This window comes from Fulmarus glacialis, unplaced genomic scaffold (genome assembly GCF_000690835.1).
Source record: "Fulmarus glacialis isolate BGI_N327 unplaced genomic scaffold, ASM69083v1 scaffold34455, whole genome shotgun sequence".
Classification (NCBI taxonomy): Eukaryota; Metazoa; Chordata; class Aves; order Procellariiformes; family Procellariidae; genus Fulmarus; species Fulmarus glacialis.
The window spans coordinates 27493-40340 of NW_009215534.1; the positions used below are offsets into that span (position 1 = coordinate 27493).

The window sequence follows — 12848 nt, forward strand, 5'->3', positions numbered from 1 at the left end:
TTGCCTTTAACACTAGTGACAACTACTGTTTTCATTTCTAAGGATTTTCTTCTTTTAAAGCCCCTTCTTGTTAACAGGAAGCAAATGGCACCAGGAAAAGCACATGATTCAGAGCAGTGGTTCTCATTGCCAATGAAAGGAATTTTGCTCTGAAAACAGTCAAAGATAATAGCCATTATCAAACAGGATGATGAGTTTCTCTGAAAGAGAGCATTAGACAGTAGTCTCTTAACAGATTAATTATTCCTCAGTTACAAGGGAAAATGACTATCAACTCAAAACACCTTTTCAAATTTTACCAGATCTACTCAAGAGTTATCTATTGGCCAAATTTTGTGTGGACATACAATTCATGATTCAAGACTTGACAGGAAAAGAAAAAAAGATATCAAAGCAGTACAGTCAACTTCATCTTCAAGAAGAGCTTTTAAGTCATACATTTACTTGCAAGTTTTCATGTGATTATTTCTATACTAAGACGTAAGCAAATAAACACTGTAAAGTCCAGAGAAAATACATGATTATTCTCTCTCGTTATTCTCATAATCTAAAAATAGTTCCATTCTGGCATTATGTACAGGATTTAACACAGCCAAATATGAAGCACTCCAAGCAAAATAATTTTGAGAAGGTAGTTACAAATTAATGCAAAATTAGACCAGTTTTCTGTTTTGTATCCATCAGATCTTGAAAATAAGTGCAATAGATTTTTTTTATTTTCACTCAACTCATCAAGTTGCCACAAATGCTACATATGCAACAGAAACACTTCAAAGCATAACAAATCTTAATAAAATATAACATAGATGGCATTGAACTTTTCATTTCAGAGTTATCTTTTTTCCTATTAAAGTTCACAGGAACTTGGACAAAATTCTAAAAAGATACTACCTATTTTAAATCTTATTAACACAGTGGTTTTAGTGCTGAGGATTTAAAAACAAAGTTTCAGAATTCATTACATGTACTACTAAACTACAGACTGCTAAAATTCAGGGATAACCAAACAGATCAGATATGACAAAACCAGGAACTACGAGATACTGGAAGCCACAGAAAATTAGAGCAAAATCAAGCAACATTCTCAACAAGATTCCTTGAAGATATGAAGAAATAAGTCTAATCACCAGTGTCAATCTTGACCTTAAACAAGGACAGACACTGCCCCTCTTTTTTGCCAAAAGATGCAGAGTTGGCCCTGACCTTTCGGTTACGAGTGTGTTTTCTGGTACAGATGTCAACTCTTTACAGTAAACAAAGCAATCGTGTCACCTGTTCAAGTCATATACATAAGCTGTATTTGTTTGGGCTGAGCATTTTCAAAGAAAAGAAAATCACACCTGAAGTCAGCCTCTTGAAGAGATGAACCTTTTGTAGTTTCATTCTCCAAGATTTGGATTTTTCAGATACACATGCTCTTATCAGCTCTATTTTTAACCTGCCGCTCATATAGGATACTTAAAATTCTGAACATGTTTACATTATCCATCCAGCAGGCTAATGGAACTGCATACCAGACAGTCATGCATAATTCAAATCAATATCCTCAGGCTTGCAACTCTAAGTCAAAGCTGCCTTTAAATAAGCTGGGTGTGACTTTAACATGAATAAAATGTATCTAATTTTTAACCTTTATCTGACAAATTGATATATTTGCAAAGGAATGTCATAAATCTTCTTTAAAAATGAAAACAAATAGAAAAACACGATAACCGAAAATTTTTTCAAAAAATACTTCTAAGGACAAAATTTAGAATGGTTCAACAAGACTGAGCGCAAAGGTTTCAAACAGAGAGCTAGGTAATTTTTGTAATTTTTTTTTAAGCAAAATGTACAAATTTATACATAAAAACACATGCTGGCAGAATGTTAAGTAGTGTGGAAGGTGAATGTAGCAGGATTTGCTATTTACAAATTTAAAGATCAAGCTTTAATTGAATTGGGCATAGGTGACTCCACAGAGAAAATCTTATACCCAGTTAAGCATGTCTGCTAGCTTCTCTTCAAGGAACAGAATCAGAATCTCCATAATAAAATAATTTTCCTCTTGAGTTTTCCTATGTGCTTTCATAAGACCATGATTCCATCACAGCAGACAACCTTCAGCCACAATGAAGTGACCAGACGCATGGCAATTACACTAGCTAAGGATCTACTTCCAGCTTGTTAATACAGTGAAGGAAAAGTAATTGCAAACAAACAAAAAAATCCCACAAAAACCCCCACCCCAAACCGAAAGAACACAAAAAAAAAAAAGGACTACAAGTTGTATAATATAACATATCATGCTTTCCCTTTCCGCCAAGGAAAATATTCCAATAATTCCTAAAAGTTAGGATAACTTTATAACACAAAAGTGTTGTAAGTAGCATGTAAGAGCTTATTTTAGCAAGAAAAAAAGATAGACAGATCTTTGCCTCCACAGAAGCTACAGACACAATTTCATGTTGTTTACTCAGATGCAATACAGTCCCAATAAATAAAATACACAATTAAAGTAGCTATGACAATAGTCATCCTAACAACAAAATACATGTTATTAGATAAAAATGCTAACATTGCTCATCTTGTACAAGGACAAAATATTCATTGAATAATTGCAAGAGAACACTTATGATATAGTTATAGCAAGTCTATGAAATTGATACATATGCATAAGGAAACTAATCTACACTGACTAGGTAACAAAACAAAAAGAGTTCAGTTACAAAAATAACCCATTGTTCTTCTTTTACCAAAGAGACGGTTGAAACGTAATGTGATCAGATTGTAAAAAAACAGTCCTAATGGTAACTGGTGTTTAACCTAGGGGAGAAAAGCACAACTGGGAGGCAAACATTAGTCTCAGACTAGAGTTAAAAATCTTTTGATTTTAACCTTTAAAGCTAAGAAGAATGATCCATTTATCCACAGGCGCTGTCGAGGAAGAACTGATAAACTGTTCTTTTGTAATATTCTTATGTAAAGTTGTAATAACATTTTTAGTTCTCATATTTCTGTAACAAGTACTGCTCCATTCTGCTGACCAAGTAGCATGACTATTCTCAGCAGGTAAGTAGAGTACTGGGTGTGTGCAAGGTAGAATTCTTTTTCCCAATGCACCTAATAAATGTCTACACAGAGATTTCCAGTCTGTTTGATCCTGTTTCTTACTCACTCATTCCATGATAAAGCCACGAGATCTCTGCAATTAGGGTTACGATTAATGAAAACTGTACCTTCTTTTGCCTATTCCGTGGCAGTCTTTCAGAACAAGACATGTCTCATAGTATACATGCATAAAGATCAAAGAAACTGGTCCCCTATATCACTAGATATTACCATAATACCAAGAAAAAAGAATGCCCATACCCAATAGCTTTTAGATCATATTAGTAAAAGAAATACCCAGTTTTCAATGTGAAGTCTCAGAATCAGCAAAAGCGCTAGGTTCATCAAGGAAGTGATCTTTTTTGCTGATATAGTACTACCCCTTGTGTTTATATCACAAATCAAGTCTACATTTTATTAACGTGGAACATCTATATCGAACACAATGCCACAAGGAACTATTTCAGCCACAAATATATATGTGAACTTTTCCGAGTTAATGACCGATCTTGATCCTTTCATAAATCCCAGATTCAAATAGATGAGAAACTTATTAAAATAAGTTTACAATAAAATGGAAACTTTCGTGTAATTATTAATGTATGATTTACATCACTTCAGAGACATCACATTGCTAAGGGTGACTTTCTTCAAAGCCTTCACATCAATGCAAAGGGTATTTCTTCAAAGACTTCAAAATGCTGGCAGGAGGAACCTAATTTGTGAGATTGCTTTGCTCACTTGTGCACATCAGGAAAAAAAGATCTTTCCCATCGGAGGACAGTTTTTCCTCCTCTTTGGAGTTGGTCTAGCTGGAAAAGGAATTTTCCTGTTGAAAATCTTATCATCACCACTAACTTTGAGTTTTGTTACTAGTTTTCTTCTCTCAGCAGTAGATGACATGCATGCTTTAACATCATCTTTTTCCAGCATCTCTGCTGCTAATCACAGGGTAAATCCATGATTTCAGAATTATTCAAATTCATTCTATCAAGCACTTTCATGTGTTTCCTTTGGTTGACAAGATACTTAGTGTGCACAACTTTGATATCATCTCTCTGGCTTTTCAACTCAAAAATGCTCAATATAACTCCATTCTCTTCCAAACTATGTTTAAACTCAGACACAGATCTCCTTTGCATTTAAATCCCGTGTTTACATCTTGCCACCTCCGTAATATTCCTCAAGAAAATTACAACAATAATATTGAATCACACATGTACTTTCTATCCCTACCTGTGAATTCTGTCCATTTCAGGTCTCCAGACTCTGTAAACACTATGCTTGTCTGCCATTCATGCAGGTAAAGAACAATAACGACAACATGATCATAGCCTAATATGTGAATTACATGAAAAGTTCCTTGCTATCAGGAACTTTTCAAAAGACAAAGGGTAACACTTTCTTGGGAAGTAAAAAAGATCTGAATTCTGTAAAACTGAATAAAAGACAGAGCAAAAGTTAATCTTCAAATCACCTTAGTCTCTGCAATGCTCTGTTGGCTATATTTTTGGGAAAGACGCATCATAATTCTTCCTAAATACTCTTTCCATTGTATTTCTAATCCATTTCTTTAAACCACATTAGAGGAAAAAGAAGAGAAATAACAATTTAAGTTATGATTTAGTATTCAACTGAGCTTTCAGTTTTCCAGTCTGAATACTAGTTCATAGTTCTTACTCCACGTAAGCCATCTTCTTTGTCTGTAATTCTTAGCATCTGAAATATACAGATACATAGACCAATTTTGAGAGAGCTTTGTGGCCTTATTTTGCTGAACAAGATACAACCATACTGAGGCCCTCACTCCATAATTTTGAAACAGTAAGTCTTCATTCACACTTGGCTTGAAAAGAGGTCTGCTTATATGCAAGGAATAATGATAGAAACTAAGCTGGAAAACATATGATTATCATGGGATTCACTGAGGGATCCATTTTTCCTCTCTCAGCCTGTCCAGTGGCTTTCACCTTAGCTTGACAAGTCTGAAGAAGTAGGATCCTGCTTTACAGAAGGTATTTACTGAGGAAAACTCCCCCAGGTTGCTTTAACAAACTGGGGAGATTCACCTGCATACCAGTTTTGAGGTGCTTATGAAAGAGCTTTTGGTATTTATGTTGGGAAGATACTGAAAGAAAATCTCTCTATATACTTCAAGTAGTTCAGTGAAGAGACTTTTCCCAAGACATGAGAACTAACAAGAGAGAAAGAAAAGGCAAAAAACTGCATAAAGAATCAGATCCAAGAGATTCCAGAAGAACAGTCGCCTTCACGTGCAAAGATTGACACTGAGGAGCAAGGCAAACATATGTCCAACAGACACATCAACATAAAGTGCCGAAAGCCTAGAGAAGAATAAAAGTGGAGAAGATAAACTACAAAAATAACATCATACTCTACCTTCACAATATGGAAAAGATGGATAAAATCCAGTAGCATATGCCTGCTAGAGCAGCAGATTCTCATTTAAGAGAACTTATGTTTTCTCACTGCAGTCTTTTAGGGCTTCCATATGTTTCCAAAAAACCTTGTGAAATGTAAGGCACTTGGGCCAACCTCAGAAATAGAGCGTCTGAATAAATATGTCTTCAGCCGTGGGACTTTATCAATTAAGAAGTTAGAAAAAAACTTTAAAATAGGCTGGAGATGGAACCTGTGGTTATACTGAGCTGGTAAACTATAGCTAAATAAAGTAATCTAAGTATGCTAAGTAAGCAGGCGAGCTTACTGCTTTTTCCATCACGATGTCACTTACTTTGCCTCATAATTGGGATCAATTCCCCTCACTTGCTTGCTAATCTGGAATTTTGCAGAGCTGTTAAAGAGGTGACTTGGGCAAGACATGCTTTAAGAACATCACAAATTAACTATAAAAAACCAAAATGTTTTCTTCCCCTCTTCCCTACCTTTCTCATCTGAAGGGATTCAGAGAATCTTGATTTGAAAAGCAAAGAAGAACCTACAGCTTTTGACATCTGCCTGTAAAACTCTAATTTCAATATATTTACCCTAACATTTCTAAGTTTAAAAATTTCCATTTTTAGGAATTTAAGGGACTGCTTCCTTAAAGAAAATACATTGTACTTGCCTATGAAGCTTATAGAGATAAAAAAGGCACAACAACTTGCCTGTATAATGCTTGAGATTTTAAAGTTCAGGAAGTAGCCACTACTGGAGACAAAGAGGCTACTTTAGTATCATATTGTATGTTTTTTTGAAATTGAAGTTATTAAGAAAGCATTTAAGATCACGACCAATACAGATACTAAAAAATAATTCCAATTACCAAAGTACAAAGAATAATGCCAATTTTAAATTTAAGGTTTGTATACCTCCTTATTTAGATCACTATTTCAATTCATAATCTCCTTGTTAGCAGAAATATCTTACGGTGTTATTTTTGCTTTTTTGTGTGTTTTTTTTTCCTTATTTTTGTTCTTTATTTTCTGAAACAGATGTGTAATATCACAGCCTATATTAATCCCCTCTTCCAAAATATTACAAATAATTGGAGCACATAAAGGCAATACTACATATTCAATAGGATAATAAGAGCATTTGAAATGGTAAGGAATAATAGAAGAAGTAGGATGCACATTATAAAAAATGAAAAGGAAGTTGTATCAGCATATATGTCAGGGAAAAGGAAAAAAGGTCACTTTTTTTTTGGTAAGTATCCATACTTTACTGGGTAACATGAGAAAGAACATAAAGAATATTATTGGCAAAAATAAGATTTCAAACTTCGAGCTGACCCTAGAACTCTGGGCCTAAGCACAGAGACTGGGTTAAGCCCACACATAGATATCAAGAAATACTGTAGTTATACAGGTTTCTCCTTTCTGTCATTAACAGTTTTGAGTCATTTATGCAAGAGCTGGAAATTTCAGGTGTAAACCTATCTTCTGCACCATTTTACTTTGCCATCTGTACCATTTACTTTGCCATTCTGTACCATTTTACTTTTGATGATGACATTTGTCATCATCTTGATTTTCTAATGAACTAGATCTTCCTTTAAAGATACTCTGGAATTAAGCCTGTCCATGAGGAGCTCACTGCAAAAGTTATATATTTACAATAGCTCGGAGTCTGTAGAAATACTTGCATCTAAGCAAAATATTAAATTTTTTTTCCATTTAAAATATACATTATAATTCATCAAAATCTAAGTGCATCAAATGTGCTAAACAAAGTAGATCAGACACTGGTCATAAGCAGGTATTTGTGAACCAAAATTTAAAAATCTACATTTCATAGAATGAACTAAAGTGCTGCTAGAACATTCCATCATCAAAATACACCAGCAAAACCCAAAAAGTATATTGCTTTCTTCATTTAACTATTAAAAACATGCAAAATGCCATGTCAGTTCTATATAAATATGCTGAAAAGAAAGATTAATATGGCCATCTAGAGGAGAAAAGAATGATGTGAAAACATGTCTCACACATTTTCAGGCTTCAGAATAAAACAATTTTAGAGGCATACAACCAGAAAATAGATGTAATAAACTAATTGTGTAATTGATAATAAGTGAACCTTAAAATAATATGATCAGAAATTCTGTAACGCAAACATATTAATATTATACATGTTTTTAGCAATGCAAGCAAAGCTTAAGGGTGTATTAATAAGGACAAGATTATATTTTTGTCTCATTGTGAAATTTTGTGTGTGCACTGTTAAGTGCAGACTCCTCTAAACAAACTTAAAAAGTGATGATTAAAGTGCAGAGTAAACAGTTATTAGTAAAACTGTTTACTGACTTCTTTGGAAACACACAGCACACTGTTGCAAGATATAACATGTGATAGAGATTAACGGCTGAAGAGAAAATAGCAGAATTTTCTGAAAATGAAATATAATTTTCATTGCTCTTACTACTCTACCTTTGATTGAGTTTTTAATGATATCATCAGAGGCTGATTTACTAGCAATGAGCAGGGGGGGGAAAGAGATGAGACAAAAATGAATTCTCTCCTCTCATCGCTTCACTGTAACACTATAAAGTCCTGCTCAACTTATGGACTGAGTGGTGTCTTAAGCTGGAAGTAGAGCTGAAATGTTCAAGTCTTAGAAGTAGAAATGATACAGTACATATGGGGAAACAGAAGCACACAAAGTCAAATATATTGACAATTGTTTCTCATATTAAATAAAGTACATAGGAGCACACTGCTTGCTCCCCCTCCACTACAAAGAATCAAGAAATGGTTCTATCATTTGTCTTTACACTTCTTATAAAAATAATTCAACAGTCATAAAAAACAATTATTTAATGAAAAATTTCAGGATTCCTATGGCATCAAGTCTTCTACAGATTTATCTTGCAAGTTTAAGGAACAGTGAAGCTTTGAATTTTTAAAAATGACACTGAAACATCTAGAATGTTGATACTCTCCACTTGGAATCAGATTCTCCACAGAGAATCAGTGAACTGCCTCTGAACACATATGAACTGTTTGGTAGCGATAGCCAGTTTCTCATTTATTTTTGACTGCAGGCTTTCTTTGTGAGGTTTCCACCTTCTCTTTTCATCAAAGTTCTAGGTTGGGCAGCTTTCCCTCTGTAATGATCATAACATAATGAGGCATACTCTGTCTTTTTCTCTATTCGAACACATTTTTATCATTGTGCAAAGATTCTTTCTTTTATGTTTGAAATAATTTAGGAAGAACATAAAAAGTACTAACACTAATTATTCTAGTGTGCCACCTTCAGGTCACTGAAAAGTGAAAAATACTGGGTTGTTAAACTGTTGCCATGTCCAATACCACAAAACTCTTTTTAATACTATTGAACATAATTTTGTGGAGATTCATGGATTACAAAAATGAGACAAAATCATCACTCTAATTTGCAAGCATTTTGCAGAAAACTGTAGAATGATTGCAGGCTATCAAATAAATAACATTGCTGATTCTCCACTCCTTGTAAAATGTGGGAAGAGAATGCTCTCTCAAGCAGCAGCAAAAGCAAAATACTGACAGTATTAAACCTCTTCTGCAAGTACAAGCATGTGGTTAAAAATTTACAGTTTTCTAAGTTAGAATGTTTTGATAGTTTTTTTGCTTTAAAATTTTTTTTCCAAACCCTGAATGTTCTTTCATTACAATAAATTCAATTTTCATACTAATTTTAGAGTGAATGTGTGTGTGCATATATATAAATGGGTTTTACATCCAGCCAGCTTCCTGAATGGAGAGAGCGTTGAGAAGGGATAGCAGCTGATGACAGATATCTTTAGCAATAGAAGAAAAAATGAAAAAGGAGGAGAGCAAAACAACTGTAACTTTCCTGATGCAATACCTGCACTTGCCAACAGAGTTCTTTTATCTTAGATTCTAACCATGATACAGATTTCCAGACTGGAGTTCTCATTCCCCAGAAGAGGATAAAAGTCCGTGACTACGAATTTTTATTATCTGAGAGGACAGGATAGATATCTGTCTGATAAGGAAGACAATTATTAAAAAAAAAAAAAAAAACCAAACAAAAAAACCTGGATACAGGCTAGTACAACGCCTTTGGAGCTTAAGTCTTACAAAGCCAAAGTAAAAGTTCAGATGAACTGAGAACTTTTCACTGAGAAGATAACTAAGTAGGATGAAAAAATGTCAACTGTGAAATGGAAAGAGGAATGTCACATGTTCCTTCCAACATTAATTATTCTATGATTATTTCAACAAGCGGCCTCAATAGTTTGAAAAGAGACAAATACCTCATTCTCAGTATCTGAAAGTAGTTGTCTTTTGTAATTTGTATCTGATATTATTTGCTAATAAATACGATTGAGTTTTCCATGTCCTGTTAATATACGTCACCATTCTTTCCCAACAGTGACATGAGCCATACAAAAAATTGGCATCTTATCTTTCATATTCCCCCGACTAACACTGTTGATAGATCTCAGTGGACATAAAAAACAAACATGATACTGTCACTATCCCTCTTCCTTGTTGCCCTTTTCCATCACAGTGTCCAAGGATCGGTTCTTACCACCTGACCTCACCTCTGCATCTCCTTCCTATTTGCTGGAACTCAGATTCCCAGCCTCCCTACAATTTAACAGCAAAGAAAAGAACTGAAATTTCTGATGATTAGAAAATAATTATTCTGCAACTTACTTCAATTATGGCTTTCATGTCCTTTGTGTATTAACTTGGAATCGTGAATGAGCATGCACTAGTTTCAAATTTCAGTGGCAAATAGACTTTTAGATAACTGAAGTACATCATATAGTAGAAAATTTAATTTTTTTCAAGCATTTCTGGACTGTATAGAAAATTTAAGGACAGACATCTTTTAATTACATATATCCACTTTTTATTAGAAAATATTAATCTCTAAAAAACCTTTGCATTTTAACATATTAAGGGAGACCAACAAATATCTTACTAGAGCACAGCATCTATATTAGAATCTAACTTTTATGTAACTTCAACTAAAGCTCACTTTTCATGCTAGAAAATGGCTATAGACACAGTTCTCACACAGCTATTTTCAAGTACAAAAAGCATATTGACAAAATGTTGACAGCAGAATCCTCAGCGTCTATGTCAGGTTGTCACCCTAACTTAAAATCAAGAAATATATACCACAAAAGAAAACATCCATTGTTTACATCCAACTTTTAACACCATGGAAAAATTATATTAATCTAATCTTTGTAGTAATTTCTTTCTGTGATTTCAAGAGAAGAAGAGATACAGAACATTCCAATAATGCACACTGCAATGACCATAGGCACCATAACCAATAACCAATTCCATTTACTTTGCTGTTATGCAGCTTATCAACAGAGGAGTAACAGGTCTTCTTTGTATTTATAATACCACAGAATTCATCAAGAGTTGCCATGTTTCCTTCCTAAATAGGAACAGTTTAAATTCCCCCCAAAATAAAATGACTAATGATAAAATTGTATCAAACTTAATATAACAAGATACTATATAATTTGCAGTATTTCTGGAAGAATGCGCACAACTCTGTGCCTTTTTTTTTTGAGCATGCACAAATATAAAAGATATCTGGATAATTCCTATAGACATTGACTATTTGCAAGTCAAGCTGTCCTCGTCTAGGACTTACTTATCCAGAACATAATTCTGAAATTTGGAATAAAAAGAATGCTTTTAAATCACTCTTACCTTCATCTATTGAGGCTTCACTACTGTATCCATCATATTCTGCAGACAGGGGACTATATTTTTGTCTGGTTTCCCATATATAGTTTTTTTGCTGTCTGCCATCCACCACTGGCAGCCTGGAACTCTGGGTTCTAGACAAGGCCTCATGATATTTACCCAGTGCTTCATCTTCACTCTCAGATGATGAACCATGCTGGTCTTTACTCATATAAGAGTTGTCTGTTTGAATAAAATAAAGCAAATCGACTACAGCTCAAAATAGATACAAGAAAATAACCATAAGAGGTTATCATTGAAGATATTTAAGCTATTTCAATTAAAATTGCTGTATAAAAATATCACCTTGTTGTAATTATAAGTATAATGTGATTTTGTAATTGGTAAGAGCTATTTTAATTTTCTAGAAAAACTGAAAGATCATTAAGTCCCAAAAAAACATTTTAAAACTTATTCAACAGAAAATGGATCCATCTATGTAAGGCAGCACACACTGACGTTCTTGAAACCTTTCATTAAGTAAGAAAATGCTCAAAATAATGTATGTAAGGTAAATCCAACACTGCTGCAATATTACATTTGGATACCTAACATGTCAAAAAGGCAGCTCCTGATCCTCCATTCCCAGCTGATTTTTGCTGTGAGCATGCAGTATAAGCTAGAAATGAAACTGATTTACAAAGAGAAGCCTACAAAATCGTCTTAGGATATTTATGTCAGTAGTGCTTAAACTCACAATAACAAATGGGAAAATGCTAATGAAATATGTTTGCATGCACAATTTTATTTAACGTGCAATAAACAGCCCCTTGTTCAATAACTGAAATTAATGCAGATTCTCATTGCAGACATCTGGCAACAGCAAAAACCGCACAGAAGAAACTATCTAGTTAATTCTTTTATACCAGTTCCTCTATAATGCCCACTCCTGTGGCCAACTTTTTCCAACTACATCTCAAGTATGACTTCCTCCCACAAGTCAAAGATCCAGCTGCATTTTTATTTCTGTAAAAGGAAAGCTTCTCCTTCCCTTTTCCAAACCTCAAATGGATTCTGTCCAAATTTCACATGCCATGCAGAGGTTCTGTAGATTTCAAACTCTAATAGGCATTAAAAGAGTTCATGTAAACTCAGTAAAGGTCACCATTACCACTACTCTGTGAGCAAGCCTATAGTATATGATTTACCAATGGATTTCCATTACCAGCAGAGCTCTGAGATGCCCATAATGCTGTTTTTCAGCTCCTGATTCTGCAAGTGAACATTGTCTAACATGTTATCCAGCCACGTTCAACTGCTTCTCCCCTCCCTGCTTTTATGCCCTCGTCCCAGTCCCTATCCTAGCTCTAGTTCTGCATTTCCGTTCCCATTAGTCTCTGTCTTCATGCCCAGCCAGTCTCACCCCTCTGCCTGGGTATTCTGACTAAAGGAGGGATTCAGCTTACCCAAAATTCAGCCATTTAAAATTAAAGTAACTCAACCTATGCCAGCCACCTAGGCCTCTTTTACAGTCAAGCGTTTGCCTCTTCCTACTACACAGGTCCTTCCTTCCCACTTTTAGGTAATCCTCTAGAGTAGATGAGTAGAATCATAGAATCATAGAATCAT

General features: G+C 34.4%; 1 protein-coding gene across 1 annotated transcript in view; it reads right to left on the reverse strand.

Annotated features, from left to right (window-relative positions):
* Positions 1-11462, reverse strand: part of SYT14 (synaptotagmin XIV) — a gene marked incomplete at both ends in the record, with an annotated part of 34246 nt that extends 22784 nt beyond the window's left edge. The window contains one exon of the mRNA XM_009578973.1: positions 11244-11462. Coding sequence (XP_009577268.1) covers positions 11244-11462 — 219 coding nt within the window. The remainder of the gene's footprint in view (positions 1-11243) is intronic.
* Positions 11463-12848: the final 1386 nt, after the last annotated feature.